Source organism: Euprymna scolopes, chromosome 14 (genome assembly GCF_053919585.1).
Source record: "Euprymna scolopes isolate OS-2025 chromosome 14, ASM5391958v1, whole genome shotgun sequence".
Taxonomy (NCBI): Eukaryota; Metazoa; Mollusca; class Cephalopoda; order Sepiida; family Sepiolidae; genus Euprymna; species Euprymna scolopes.
In genome coordinates, this window is record NC_136495.1 from 55,725,117 (window position 1) to 55,741,686 (window position 16,570).

General features: G+C 33.2%; 1 protein-coding gene across 2 annotated transcripts in view; it reads left to right on the forward strand.

Moving 5' to 3' along the window:
• Window positions 1–16,570, forward strand: part of LOC145293030 (chromosome transmission fidelity protein 18 homolog) — a 219,728-nt gene that overhangs the window by 132,779 nt on the left and 70,379 nt on the right. For both annotated transcript variants that reach the window (XM_080139328.1, XM_080139329.1), the window contains exons 17-21: window positions 2,515–2,685; window positions 3,708–3,857; window positions 7,308–7,438; window positions 12,577–12,661; window positions 14,852–14,904. In XM_080139328.1, coding sequence (XP_079995454.1) covers window positions 2,515–2,685; window positions 3,708–3,857; window positions 7,308–7,438; window positions 12,577–12,661; window positions 14,852–14,904 — 590 coding nt within the window. The remainder of the gene's footprint in view (window positions 1–2,514; window positions 2,686–3,707; window positions 3,858–7,307; window positions 7,439–12,576; window positions 12,662–14,851; window positions 14,905–16,570) is intronic.

Consider the following 16,570-nt stretch of genomic DNA (forward strand, 5'->3'; position numbering starts at 1 on the left):
CACACTCTTTAACCCTTATCCTCGAGTGGCCTCTGGACCTTGATAAGTGTTGATGCCTATGTAAAAAAAAAAAAAAAAAATATTCCATGACTATTATAGTCCGAATTTTTGAGATGAGGAATAATTATTTGTATTATTTGGACTACTGCTCTCATGTTTAGTGTTGTTTGCACAATGTTTAAGTTGATGCAACCTCTGACCTTCTTTGGGTGTATAAGCCGCCATGTTTGAAACATTTCAAACATTCTGCAATTAACATTCAAAATAAAAACGGTAGTCTGAATAATTCAAATAATATGATCTCATTAGTTTAAATATTATTTTTATTCAATTCTTATATATTGTTGTTATTCCAATGCAAATACATTAAGACAGTTTCTGGATATCAAATGAATATATGAATGATACGAATAGATGAAGACATATTTTTACACTGAAACTAATTTAAATAAGAAAGTAAGTTTTTTTTATGATTTTTGTTTTGCTAATCTTTTGATATACTTTATGTCTATCTATAGCCACTACAAAAATATCTACTGAAACCAAATAAAACTTCCATGAACAAAGTTACTTTCCAAGAATGTCCCGTCTATGAAATGCAATACTATGGAACTGTTTTCCAGCTGACTACAGTGTGTTCGTATTCAAATTCAATGTTAACAAGTTTTTCATATTATTTAACTCTCTGAACTTGAGTGCTATATTGAAACTTTGTTTTAAGAGTGTTATTTGTAACAAGCCACTTTTTCCAAGACAAAGAAGAGTCAGAAAGATCATCAATCCTCTTTGAAGTGCTGCCATAGACAGTTGTTTCTTCTGGATAGATGTTAACGAATGATCTCAGAATGTTATTTGAAGATGACAAAGAAGGTTGGGTCCAAAATAGATCCTTGATGCACGCTAACCTAAATGCTACACGCTTTGAAGTTTTGACTAACAATAACTACTTTTATAGACATATTAGAGAGAAAGGATTTGATGGTCGAGAGTAAATTCATATGCAAGGGAAAAAATGTGACAGAACCTTGTTTAATCATCAGCCTTGTTTGAGTGGACTACCCACTCGGTATTTTAAACGTCAAAATCACTACAGACATAAATGTTAGCCAAATCAGATTTTTTCAATAATCCCTTACTCTGTCAGTGAGGGGTCGATAGAGTGCAAAGATGAAAGCAGTGCTGTTAGCAAGTGCAGCATAGAAACACATGTAGGGCAAATTAAAATCTTCGTAGAAAGTGCCCCTAACACCTTAAAAATGGTTCCTCATGGAAGTGCAGATTCCATGACCATGGTGTTCTTGAGTGTCGGGTTTTGAGGCCATGTCTGATTATGAAGCCATCTAAAGAAACAGTCGGGCTAATACCAGTTTCACACGGAAACAACAGGCTATAGATTTTCTTTGTAGACCATTGAAGAAAGAAAAGCTGCATCTGATCTCACTAATATGGCATCGAGGGACTCCACAGAAAACTGCCGCATCATTTAAACTCTATTCACCAAATGGTAATATAGCTGTCCTGGTATTATGCGCCTGCTGATAGGACAGGCTCCTTGGGAGTTACTGCAATGTTCGAGTCTTTGGATGATCATCCAGACAGTGGTATTCTAGATAAAACTTACTTGTAACACTTATAACCAGATAGTGCACACACTGAGGCAGAGGACAGTATTTTCTCCCTTTTTCAGAAACATTGCTCATGGTGAGAATCAAGGGACAAAACAGAGGAAGCAAGAGTTATGGATCTGCTGAAAATGCATCCACAATGTGTTTTCTGCTCTTTATTAGTTCGGTCGAACATAAAGATGGTAGCGATTTGTATATAAAAAAAAAAGACATTGACTGAGGATGTACTTCGTGTAAATATTTCGTGATATTTAAGGAAATTTGGAGATGGATTCATAAACTAAAGCAGAAAGAAATGCAGAGAGGGAAGTGTGAGGACTTTTTCCTTTCTTTTTTATTTATTTTTTTTTATTCTTCAAGACCAAAAATATTTCATTTAAATATATCTTGGTTTTGATTCAATGAGCATTGTTCACAACTGAAAGAAAAATGGCTACAAAAGGTATAGTTTTTATGAGAATAAAAAGAGTGAAATCAACATTATTATGACATGTTAATATGAAAATGTGATAAAATGTGTTAGGTGTTTACAACAGCAAAAATGTTGATCAGTATTTGTTTCAATGGCTTAAAACCAGGCATTTCTGAACCTAAGTTTATGGGAACGTTTTTTTTTTTTTTTTTTTTTTTTAATATTTACATATTTAGAACAGAATTTTTTGTTGGTGTTGTTTGAGCGTTTTACTTCAGAACCGACTGCTTGTTTCTTACATGTTGTAAGAATGAACTACTATTCAAAATGAATTAAAATAATTTTTGTTTGAGTGATAGGTGTTAACAAATTGGGAATGCTGGTATTCTTTGTAGTCTATTCTTGATATTCTCAGAGTAAAGAACTTCTAAAGAATGATTAGATGTTTGTTAATGTCTGACTTTTTTTATTTTTTAGATCAACATGGCACTTCATTGGCTTGGTTTTGTGGATGAAGTATCAAATTATATCAACACGCAGCAAGATTATTCGCTGATGACTTATCGGCCGTATTTAGCTGTTATTTATCATTTCTTATTCGCTTCCAACACGCACCCCAAAATAGTCTATCCCCGGCAAAACCAGGAGGTATGAGTTGAACAATTTTTCATTTCTATTTGTGATAAAAAAAACAAAAAAAAAAACAAATTTATAAATTATTTTTTAATAATTATAAAAATTTTGTTTTGCCGCCATTTTGTTTTTGTAATTTGTTTTATTTGAACTTTTGTTCTCATCTTATTTTCACAACATCAGGTGTATCTTGTTGAACTACACAGAATTTTGTATTATTTGGATTCATCGGACTACTGTTCTCATCTTGAGTGTGATTTTCACGTTTCTGTTGATCTCTGACCTTCCTCAGGTGTATCTTGTTGAACTTGGGGAATGTTTTTGTCGAATTTGTGGCGCAAGGACCCATGGCGCAATAGCTAAAATACTTGGAAAACGCAATTGTAAAAAGTGATATTCTCCTGAAGATTGAAGGTTCAATCCTCAGTGTGGACAACCGAAAAATACAATTACAAATTACTTGGGACCTCTATCCAGTCATGGCTGACGGAATAAGAGCATGCTACTCCCATGAAGTAAATAAAGGGTTCTGCTCGAAATTCTGTCCAAATTCCCGAGTTTGACAGAAACATTCCTGAGTTCGACAAGATACAGCTGAAGAAGGTTGGAGGTTAGATCGACTGAGACGTGAAAATCACGCTCAAGATCAGAATAGTAGCGCGATGAAACCAAATGATACGAATAACAAATCCTGATCTGAAAAATTCAAAAACATCATACACAGAATTAATTTTATTTATTTAAACCATAAGGACAACATGCTCTCATTCCATCAGCCATGACTGGGTAGAAGTCCTAAGTAATTTATAATTGTATTTTGAGTATCGCCCACACTGAGGATTGAACCTTCAAGCTCCAGAACAGTGTAATCTACAACTGAATTTTCCCTAATACTTTATCCACTATGCCATGTGTCCTTGTGGAGGTTACATCGACGAAAACATTGTGAAAATATAAGAACAATAGTTTGAATAATCCAAGTAATCAATCTTGTAATTGTTATGAAGATTTTGATGAACATTCGTTTCTTTTAACAGATGTACACAAAAAAAACACACACTGAAAATCTATTGACAACCCTATTTAGTGATATGCCACCAAACATTCGGAAGTTCCAAAACAACGGAATGGTCATTCTTGAAGTTTTACCACCTTTAATGACCATTATCCAGCCAAATCTCCGACCAGTAAGTATCCCTATTTACTTGCATCTTCATGAGACCAAAGTTAATCATAAGGTTTTTTTTTTTTTAACTGTGGAGAAAATCTCCCCCCAAAAAACCCCTGTATAATCAATAACAAACGTATCCTGTCCCAGTCAGAGAAAAAGGAAATAATCCTGGATATTATTTAATTGCTTCTCATGTGGTTAAATTTAGACACAAAAAGCAAAACCACTTGTATAGTCCAGTTGGCACAAATGAGTAAAACTCTACAACTGGCAATAAACTCATCAGGAAAAGGTGCTGCCTGGGAGGATGGTCTCCTGAGACCAAACAGATGCTACACTTTTATCTTAGCTTAAAAGCTAGGAAAAAAAAGTGTAATTTTGTAAGAATTTGGGATTTTTATCTAAATCTATCAGCCAAGCTCCAACTTCTGTCCCATCGCCACAATGTTGCATTCCTGTGTTTCAAGAACTTTTTTTTTTAATGGAATGTGCTCTGATGAACTCCTAGCACTTGTGTCCCCTCGATGTTCATACACCCGATCAACCCAATAAGCAGTAAAATCCTACCCCTTCACTGTTGAGGTTTCTAGGTGGCAGAAATTCTTCTACTCTAACAGTTCCTTCCTTTGAGCAGCTAAACTTTGGAATTCCCTCCCTGTTTCCTGTTTCCCTGACTATATTAACATGCAGAAATTCAAATGCAATGTGAACTGAACAGACATCTTGCTGATCATATCTTTTATGAGATTAAAGAATAAAAAAAAAAATAATTGATAAAAAAGTTTACATATTTTTATATATTTTTATTATAAGTGGGTGAAAAAAGACAACAACATATAATTGAAAATTGTATTGATTCTGTGCTTCCATACCTAAATTGAGAGATGCATGTGTCAACTTCTGGTGTGTTTAAAAGTTCCTTTTATGCACCATTACCAAAATCTTCATTACATGTTAATTTTAAAAAAGACTGTACACCAAAATTTAAGGGTCCTGGATATGACCTTAAACTATATCCAGTGGTGAGGCTTGTGGGCTTTGGGGAGTGTGGAGCCACCTTTTAATTACCATTGCTCCCAGGTCCACTCTGACCCGGAGTGGTAGTACCTGTTAGGGTCCCAACTATGGGTTAAATAAACTTGAAAACAACAAATATATTCTATTAAAAATTTTTTCTTCAAAGTCTTTGGATTCGGCATTAAATAACCTGAAAAGGGTTGATATGCCGTAAAACAACCAACCAACCAAAATTTACATAAATTCATCCAGTATTTTTGTTTTTATATAAGAAAATTTTATCAGTAAATACTTTCTAGCCAGAATTATTATATTACAATGAGATTTAAGTTTAAGTTATGTCCTTTGGCCAATGATCGTAATGGAAGCCGAAAATGGCTGCATAGATTTCACCAATGAAATTTTAATTTTGTTTTTTAATGCGCAAATTCATCCAGTATTTTTGTTTCAACAAAAAAAAAAAATAAATAAAATAATGGATTAATTTGCATAATTAATTTTTGGTATACTATCTATTTTTACTTAACTCGTAAGTACATAATAAATTTTTTAATACTATTTTGTTTTACTTTTTATGAACAGATTTAAATATTGAAGCGAAATTGAAGAATAACAGGAACATTTTTTAAGACCAAATACCAAAGTCACCTCCATATCAGTTTGTTCAAAATTGGAGGAAGATGAGGTGACATGAAATCAGCAAACATTTTGAATCCATCTTTAGTGTGATGGAAACGATGGAATGTTCATTTTAGATAGAAAAGCACGACAAGTTACAGCAATTTCCTTTTTATGATTAAAATCGCTGAATCATTTATATGACTTCAATAAATTCTTTGCTATTTTATGGCGCTTGCTTTCCAAACAGATGATAGAATATCCTAGAGTTTAGGGATGAGCATATATAAACAAGCTGGAATGATAAATTTGTTGTCCTAAAGAAAATAACACTACAGATTTATTTGAAAAATTTTATTCGTAAAATTAATTGTAGTTGAGCTGACATCTATTCAATGTAACCGCCTTCAGCCTCATTCACCACCTCAATATGAGTCCGAACTGGAAGCATACCTTTTCCACAAGTGCCGACAAAAGCTCAGCGAATACTCGTCGCGGATGGCAGCGATCCGGCTGGCTTTGGTATTGTTAGAGGTCATGTTGGTGATGTTCTCGATGTAAACCAAACAAAGTAATCCAGTGGGTTCAGGTTGGGGGATGAGGTGAGGCCAGTGGGGGAAGGGTACAAAGTCGTAGCATTCCATCTGAAACCAAGATTAGAACTCTTTGGACTTTTCGGCTGGTGCCAAGTCCTGCTGCTGCATTCAGTGTCTGCCAGTGGCCACCTGATTGCACCAGGTCATCACACTCTTCAGCACATCCAGGTACACTTTGATGTTGACTTTTAAGCCGACTTTGAAGATGTGAGGTGGAATGATGTGGCCATCACTTGAAATAACATAACTTTGACCACAAACTTTGTTTAGTTGTGCCCTCAAGTGTGGAACCATCTGGATTTGCATTTTGAAGGTGCTGGCAATGGTCCTGTTGTCATAACTTGGATCGGCAGAGAGCATAATTTGTACAGTGGTGCATCTCCAATTTCACTTGTGAACATTGTGTCACTTTCAGACATGATAGAAGGCTCCTATCGCTCTTGAGATCAACTAGTAGATGAACTGCAACAAAAAAAGAAAACCAGTTTTCATCAAACGAAAATGGTGTCATGTCGATTTTCTTTGATTGAGAGAGGGTAAAAGGGATAAATGAAAATTAGTAAGAAAGGGGTTACTTTGTGAGTTAGAAATTACAGCTAATTAGAACAATTAAAATAGAAATATTTTCACACATCTCAAGCCCAAAGCTGAGGAATATTCTGACATGTGTTTTGTGTGATTAAAATATATTAAAAAAAAAAAAGCCTTAAGAATCTATTATATATTATATTTTTGTATGTGTTTGTTCAACTCAAAGTCAAAATTACAAAACAAACACCCACAAAGTTTGCATATTCTTCATGAGCATTGTCTTGGATTAAAATTTAAAAAAAAAAATTTTTTTTTGGAGGTCAACTTGACCAAGTTTTATCAAGAGGGTCATTTTTTTTTTTTTTTTTTTTTTCAGCCATTTTCAATGTATAAAAGGGGAGATGAATGACGTGGATTATTAATATTTTCAATACATTAAAACAAGAGAGAGAAATGGGCTGGGTGGAGGTGAAAGAAGATTGATGGAGAGAGATGTGTAAAACAGTGAGAGGAAGACAGATTGAGAGCGGTAGAAAGATTGAAGTTTTAATATAAACATATTGCACACACTTTTGAACCTGTTCTATTTTTTTATGATCCCGGGCAACATCGAGTAACCTTTCTAGTAATAGGTATTTAAAAGTGATTCCATTGTTTTATTTCTTTCAACTTCATATCGTATATTGCATATTGATCCGTTGCAGGTTAACACTCAATTGTACAGTAATCGTGAAAAAGAAGGTTTAAAACAATTGATCCGCAATATGATTGCTTACAATATGACATATCGACAGGAGAAACTTCCAGAAGGTCAATATAGCTACGTTCTTGATCCGTGAGTATTTAATTTAATTTATCTCAAGGAATTGTTTTGACATTCTGATTTTACCTATTTTTATTATTGCCATTTCGTGATCTGTGAACATTTATTTTTTTCATACAAAGGATGTTCCAAAAGTAATGGCTCCTATTTTTTTTATATACTTGCCGAATGGATCAGAGAGGATTGCAAATTACATTGTTATGATGACTGAACTTATGCAATTGTGACCTGAAAGTTTCATCTTTCAATTGCAGATATTGATGATGTGAGACTCTAAGAAAGCAACTCCTGTCGTAGACATGTATCAGAAGCAGAGATGTCATTGAATTCCTTGCAGAAAAAATTGAACTGATCAACATTCACTGGCGCCTGGTGAATGTTTATGAAGTTGATGCAGTTGATGTCAGCACAGTTAGGAGATGGGTTCATTGATTTCAAAGTGGCGACTGAGATATGAGTGATACAGCATGTCTGGATTTTTATGACTGAGGCATCAAAAGAGGCTGGCAAAAGTGCATTGAGAATGGTGTTGGCTATGTAGAAAAATAAATTTTGGAGTACAAAAGATTGCTCGTTTTAGTGTACCACCCCTGTTTTCGTAGCTCTTCAACATTTTAGTTTTTGAGTTAAAAAAAAAAAGAAAGCGTTAGTTGGAATGATCCTCATATATCTGCTTTTATAATAAAATTCATCATCACATTCAGTTTAACATCTGAAAGCGTATGTCTATACATACTCTTGTTCCATCAGCCATGACTGGAGAGAGGTCCTAATCACAATTGTATTTTTGGATGCAATAATACAAATAAGGTTTTCTGGGATTTTTATTTGATTAGAACCTAAATACGAAATATCGGAAATATAAATATAACTTCTTCCCAAATCAAACATGGTGGTTAAAAACGTCTCCCTCTCATTTGCTTGGATTTCAATGTTTTTTTTTTGAGGTGGATGTAGTGATATTTACATCTATAAACAAAAATAGGTCTAAGATTCCTAAATTCATGCTAGAAACTTCTACCCAGTCATAGTTGACCAAGTGAAAGCATGCTGCCTCCGTTGATTAAATGATGAATTCCGTTTGAAATTCCATGAAGATTCCAGAGTTCGACAAGATACACCTGAAGAAGATTAGAGGTTACATTGACTGAAACGTGAAAATAAAGCTCAAGATGAGAACAGCAGTCCAAAGAATCTAAATAATACAAAATCATTCGGCATCTAAAGACTTCAGAATTGTATCAACAAGTAGACCTTCCATTGTTTTATAAGCACGTCATCAGCATACAGCATCTCTTCTGCACGACCTGTATAGAAGTACCTGGACAATGCTTTTAAACCTTACTGATTGCATTAAAGAAACTCTTTCAATGAAATTTTTGCATTGATAAATATGGAAATCTTAATTAAACTGTTCCTTGTTAAAATAATTTTATTGAATCATTATATTAATGAATACAGAAAAAATCAAGTTGCACACAAAAAGTATATTTAATGACGTTTTTTACATTCTATTTAAAAACATCCCAAACTCATTAAAAAAAAAGTCCAAAAGTAATCATTACTTTTATTAAAAAAATGCTAACTGTTAATTACTTTCATAAAAAACACCATTATTTTCATTAAAAAAAATTAAAAAAAACACCATTATTTTCATAAAAAAAAAATCAAAAAACACTATTGTCATAAAAAATGTATACTGTTAATTACTTTTATAAAAAACACCATTACTTTTATTAAAAAAAAATTAAAAAACACTATTATAGGGTGACCCCAAAAAAAGAGGATATTCAATTATTTTTCTGAGCATTTTACAGCCAACGGAGAAAAAAAGACCAAAGACCCTAGAGTTTTGATGTGAAGTTTTGAATATAATAAACTAGTTATGACCAAAGTTTCATTTAATTTGGACAAAACACTAAGAAATAGGGCCTAATTAGAGTTGGGGCCCGTTTTTTTGGTCACCCTGTATTATCATAAAAAATGTATACTGTTAATTACTTTCATAAAAAACAGTATTATTTTTATTAAAAAATAAAAAAAACCACATTATTTTTATTAAAAAAAAAATAAAAAAACACTATTATTATCATAAAAAATGCATACGGTTAATTACTTTCATAAAAAAACACCATTATTTTCATTAAAAAATCCAAAAGTAATCATGACTTTCATTAAAAACAAAATTACATGCTGTCTATTACTGTCATGAAAAACTCATTGAAAAAAAATAAAAAATTCCTTTTTTAATTTAAAAAGAACCCAAAGTAGCCATTACTTTCTTTAAAAAAACAAAAACATTCAAGACCCATTATTTTCATTACCTTCTTAGTCATTACTTTCCTTATAAAGAAAAAAGACAAAACCGATTATGTTGAAATCAACCACTAGCATTTCTCTCTTTTTTTAGACAAAGTCCAGAAAAGAGTCTCTAACATAATAGGTCCCACACTGTCAGCTCCATTGCCACAATGTTGCATCCTCATGCTTATTTTACAAGTACTTCCATGAAAGGTACTTTGATGAACTTGTTGCACTTGTGCCCTTCAATATAAATATATCCCAACCAACCAGCAGCAAAATCTCATCTCTTCACTGCAGAAGTCCCCAGAAGACTTTCTACTCTGCTTGCTTGCTTACTTGCAGAATTCCGTCTATGTTCCCTGTTTCCAAGATTGTACAAACATACAGATATTTAAATGTAATGTAAACAAGCATCTTGCTGCATAATTACCTATTTACAATGGCCCCATAAACCTAGTAGCAGTGTGACCTGTATGGTGTGAATATCCACTTATATCTCAGTGGCAACTGCTTTGTTTGAGGCAGATCAATATAAAAAAGAAATAAATACATACAAACAAACAAAAAGCAAAACAAAACACTTTCATTAAAAAAACATTTAAATCTTTAAGCATCTTCTACCTGGCATGATTATGACGTTCTTATCTAATTCTAGTCAGAAAACATTTTGATGAACCATATTTATCATTGTCCATTGTTCCTCTTATTGACATTATGTTAAAGGAATCTTATGATTTCTAGTTACTCTCCATTTTGTTTAAAATATTATTTTCAAGTGTTTTTTTTTTTAAAATTATTTTTTATTATGTCGCTTTAATCGGCCGTGTTTTTGACTTTAGCTATCCTTTGGCTACCTCATCTATCTATGTATATAAAAGCGAAAATGTATGTATGTATGTTTGTGTGTCTGCTAAAAACTTTCGACAGATGCGACGAAAATTCACAAACTCGGTATCATATCGAAGCCCCATCCTTCGCTTGGAAAATATCGACAAATTGGCCAAAAACGTTAACTTTTTCACCCTGAAATTGACAATTTTCGACAGGGGGGGGTCAACAAAAACGTGTTTCTCGTAACGATGACCGATTCTATGTATGCGTCAGATGACATCATGACGTTGTGACCTTATTTACTTTAAATAGTTGAAAAACCGAACACATTTCGTCTACGTCGCTTTAGCGCAGTTGATTAGCCTGTTTGTTCATTATCTAAACGTTTTGGGTTCGAATCGTGGTGTGAGATGTTTTTTTTTTCAATTTTTCAAATTTAAATATTGAACCCTGTGTTATTTAAGCCATTTTTCACGTAACGTTCGTTTTCCTGTTTTTTTATTTTTTTATTTTTTACTTCACTTATTCTTAGCGACACCCGGGTATCCACCGATTTTTTAAGTTTTAATATCTGAACAGGCTTATTTAAGCCATTTTTCACGTTGCCTTACGTTAGATTTTTTTTTTTTTTTTTTTTTTTGTGTTTTTTTTGTTGATATTTTGATTACACCCCTCCGCCCCGCTTAATTAAAATGTTGTTTTCTTTTCTTACTTCGCTTATAACAATGCTTACATCATCATCGTCGTTGTAACGCTCGACGACTTTCAAACATCTTTCACTAACTCATTCTGGCTGGCCGATTTCATTTTTAAACTTCGTCTCAGGGCTTCGGGTTCAAACCCCCCCCCCATCCCCGGTTTCTTTTTTATTTAACACCACACACACCTACAAACACCCGGGCAACGCCGGGTACCCCTGCTAGTATTATTACAAAAAGTAAATGTCCTGTGGATGCTTGTGTAGATCAGTGATCTTTTAAATCAACACATTTCAGGTGAAAACAGTATTATGTGTCAGGTTGAAATTAGTATGAATTCCAAAAATTACGGAAAATGATCCAGTAGCCGTGCTAGGTTATTTTTAAGAAAAAAAAATCATTCTTCAATTACATTCTGAAATGCATTAGTTTAAAAATGGTGGACCCTTAATTTAAGTCAAATTAAATCAAGGAAGAAAAGGCAGTTCGTCATACTGTATTATTTGCACAACTCTTCCCCATTAAAAGATAACGATAAAACTCAATTTATTAATTTATTTGCAGATTGTTATCCTCATCTTCACCGGTGTTGTTCTTTCACCATATTTTGGCCAACTCATCCTCTGGTCTTCTTCAGATGATTAACCACTATGACATAGGAATGCTGAGTCTTAACTTTATCCCCAGTAATTACTGCCTTCCATAGTTGGTGTCTGACCATGTTTTGGCCAACTAATCCCCTGGTCTGCTTTAGTTAGGATTGAAACCGCTATTATCAGACAATGCTCACCTAGAACCATAAAGATTCAACGCCCCTATTCACTGTGCCATGGGTGCCGAAGACCAGAGGATGAGTTGGCTGAAACATTGTGAAACAACAACTAAGAAAATGATAACAGTCCACAAATAAATAAATAAATACACAAATTCTTCATCTCAAAAGATTCCAATAAAAAAACCCAAAAAAACTCAATAATTTTATAAATTCTATTCTTACTCGTAATTATTTTCCTATGGGATCATTTTTCATAAATTTTTGAATTTATACTGGTTTCAACATGATCTGTAAGTACATAACGTTTTCACCTGAAAGGCGTTGCTTTAAAAGATCACGTATCTATACAAGCACTGTTCTATGTTTCTATAAGCTAATATCAATTTATAAACTTATATATATATATATTTTATTTTTTTTTTTTGGTAATTTCTTTTTGTTATGTGTCTCAGATAAAGTGTTTTTATAAATCCATTCTGATATAGCTTATAAATTGTTTCCTGTCATATGTATTTATGTGTTTTCTGTATTTGTATTTCTAGGAATGTTGAAGAACTTGTTCATTTTCCTGGTCTGAAGCAACATAAGCAACTTACCTATGGAGCAAAACAGTTGGTTGCTAGGGAAGTGAGTTCAGTTTCATTTTTTAATCTTTCTCTTGAAGCATTTTAGGCAATATGTAGAATGTTCAGGTTATTAAATTATTTTATACTGCCATTTTTATTTTATGGAAATCGCTTGAGACAAGGCATGAAACCACTTGGTGTAAGGAGCTAACAAAAACAAAAAAATGATTAATACAAAGACGGAACAAAAACTTTATTGTGGCACAAAAAGGGGAAAATTGTTGTATAATGTTGATACCTGATTAAGTTGGGGGCACGGATAATGTCTCTGGCCCGTTGGGTCAGGTGTCAACCATAATTGTCTCGAATAATCTTGTCAAAAGTGACTGAGCACTTAGGAGACAAAACATAGGCTGAAATTGTCCTGAATAATCTCGCCAAACATGGGCTGAGCCGTTAAGAGACAAAAAGTGACCGTGGTCTAAATAAAGGGTTAGATTAACTGTTGTTCTCTCAAATAATCCCGTTAAAAGTAACTGAGCAATAAAAGAGATAAATGAGTCATAGGACTAGGAAAAATCTTATAGTTGAATAGTTTAATCAAGAGTTTAAAAAAAGAAGTTTTAAACAAAAGAAAATTATTTGGGCAGTTGGTGTAAAACTCTATTAATGAGCAAGGAGAGATATAAATGTTATGACTGATAGGATATTGAGAATCGAAGGTTGATGTAAGAGAATACGAAATTAAGCTGCGCGAAAAAACTCATACGAAAAAAATATATGCATAAAGCAGCACGAATAAAATCTCTCAAAAAAAAAAATATATGTATTAACGTATCTTGAAACGCAACATTATAACATGTGTTATGAAGACTGTCAAAAAGCAATGAACTAATTAAATTACTAAAATAAAAATATCCTGTTTCAGTTTGGTGAATTTACAGACTGAGGACCAACAAATATCAAAGACTAGGCAAACTCTGATTTGGTCTTGAAATGATTTAACTGGCTTTGTAAAATGTTTTTTTTTTTTTTTTTTTTTTACATTTGAAACTGTATTCTTGCACAACCAAGCTGAAACACTACAACAATCCTCACTAGTTAAACAGTTCACTGAGTTTTTTCCTTTCAACATATTAAAATGCTACCTTTAAATATTTGGAAGAATACTTTAGAAATCCTTTATTTTTACAAATGAAAAAAAAAAAAGAAAGAACAAGGAAAATAATTTCTGACGGAAAAAAGTATAAAATGAAAATATCGAACAGAGTATACACTAAGACATTTTTATTTGGATTAAATTATTCATTTTTTATTGTGTGAACTTTTGAGTTTTCTTTTTGTTTTCTCTTATTACGTCAGGCAGGTTTAATTAAATTCTTGTAAAGAATGTTTTGAAAAGGAAGGTATGTAACATAGTGCATATGAGTGAGTGGGTAAATATCAGTAGCAGCAAAGGATGGTTGGCTTGTGAAGAGATTAGCAGCAGCAGTAGCCGAAAAAATTAGGAAGTGTGCGCGAAAAGAAAAAGGAAAAATAGGAGAAAAATGCACCACATGGTCAGGGAAGCAAAGTGTGTGCCGGAAAAAATGGACATGTAAAGCCCAAGGCAAGAAATGACTTAAGTGGTTCGAGATGGGAGAGTAACGATAATAAATACTGACTCAGATTTTTATTTATTTCTTTTGTTTGTTTGTTTGTAATGCCATGTAATGTTACAGAAATGCAGAGTGTGGCAGAAATATTTCCCACATTTTGACATGCAATCTTCTCATATCAGTGTGTAGAATTCTTCTGACTGTTCGATCAAACAATCTCAAGGCCAAAGCATGTTTACAAGCTGAACTGACTGAGTAACAGGAAGTCTCACAGCTCGAATACTATCTGATGTTTGAGTTCTTCGAGGCCTTCCAGATGGCTTTCTTTTAAGTGCTGAACCTGTAACTCTGAAATTTGTAATCCATAGCTGTATTGATTTTTTTTATCTGGTACAGTATCAAACGATCTTGTAGAGCTCTCTGTGTTGCAGTTACAAATTCACCAATAAAAGTACAATATGCATCAGTTTAAACTATATCGCTTGATAAGCATATCTGAAAAAAAAATTGGCACTTGCATACGTTCATTAGCCACATATAGTTGACAGTTTAAAATGTGGGAGCTATTTCTGCTGCATCCTGTATAATATCGTGACACATTTATACTTAATATTTAAATGCATTTCTTCCCATTTGTAACATTTTCGTTTTAGATTGAGCTTGAAAAAATGAGAATGGCAGAAAGATCAAAATACAGCAATTCAGTGTGAGTAAATTTCAAATATTTACTTTCATTCATTTATTTATTTTTTTAGAGTGGTTGAGACAATGAATTTTATTTTACTTATCTTCATGTATATGAAATGTTTAATTTTTTCAAGGTATTTTAACCTACACCCCCTCCTTCCTGCATAAACTAAATATAATTCACATTAATCACCATTACACTTAGCTGTGTTTAAAATGGTCAGTTAATTAGTTTCAGAGTTTACCCCATACAAATATATAAGCATATACACTGTAGTGTGATGGTGTTTACTGAGTGTTGAGACAGGAGGTAGTCATTTTTCTGAGTCCACCGTGCCTGTATGTACCTCACTTGAATAAGAAAAGAGGTCATCAGAGTTCAAAGGAACTCACTATCTTCTCTACAATAATATATATATATATATATATATATATATATATATATATATATATATATATATATATATATATATATAGTTTGATAGCTAAAAGAGAGGGAGAAAAAAAGGAAAGCAACTTATGCAAACTAATGGAGAGAAAGAAAAATGAAATGAGGAAGAGGGGGGAATAGCATTATATTAAAGCAGGAGGAGTGGAAACAGTTCTCATTGGTTGTTGCCTACTGATGCGGTGTTAAAAAAGATTGTAAGAGCATTTTTTTTTTATTTCAATATCAACATGTGCAGTTGATAGCCTTCATGGAAGTGAGCTGGTACGTCTAGAGTCAGGTTGGGGTTGCTGTCTGAGTGGATATGATTTGAAATCCGAAATCAGCAATGAGGGTTGTGCATCACTGAAAATTGCTGTTTGGAGAGTGTATTTCACAATTAAGTATGCTTTTTATTTTACGTAAGCAAGTTGAGTTGCTAGGGTAGCAAACATCATAGTAGAAATCTATAATATAAAGATCAAAAATCTGTTTAAATGTATGTTTGTATGTCTACCTAAAACATTTGACAGAGACGATGGATTTTCACAAGATTGGTATCATTTTGAAGCTTGACCCTTTGGATGACAAATATAAAAAAATTGGCCAAAAACCTTGATTCCTTCAGTCTTAACTGGGTAGTTTTCTCCAGGGAGGGTCGATTTTTTCATGTACATTTTTTACAAATCATTCAGTCCTCGCATTCATGATGTTGCTGAAAAGGCGTTATTTCGACTGCCCATGACGTCACAACCACAGTAGGCACATTGGTAAGACAGTTTTTTTCTTTTCACCTCTTTTTCCTCTGGCACGTTAGATGTAACATAATTTTCCGCAGGTTCATCTATGCAGATGACATCTATCTTGTAACCCACTCGAATGACTTCAAAGTCATTGTAGATCAACAGGTGCAAACACTCATGCAGTTATTATCATATTATTACAAATGGCATCTCAATTTGAATCCAATTAAAACTAAGGTGTGTTCATTCCTTCTTAAGAACCACCTAACTTGAAAGAATGTTCAACATCAACTGCGGAGGTAAAGTCTTGGAAAACACCTTATACCTAATTTATCTGAGTGTTACACTCGACAGGACAATGTCATACAGAACTCATATCGAAGCTCCTCAAGAAACTATGTACATGTAACAACCTGGTTGTGACTGGCTAACAGCTCTTGGGGAGCTGAAGCATGGACGCTACGCTTATCAGCTTTGATGTTGTGCTATTTGACCGAATATGATGCATTGAATTG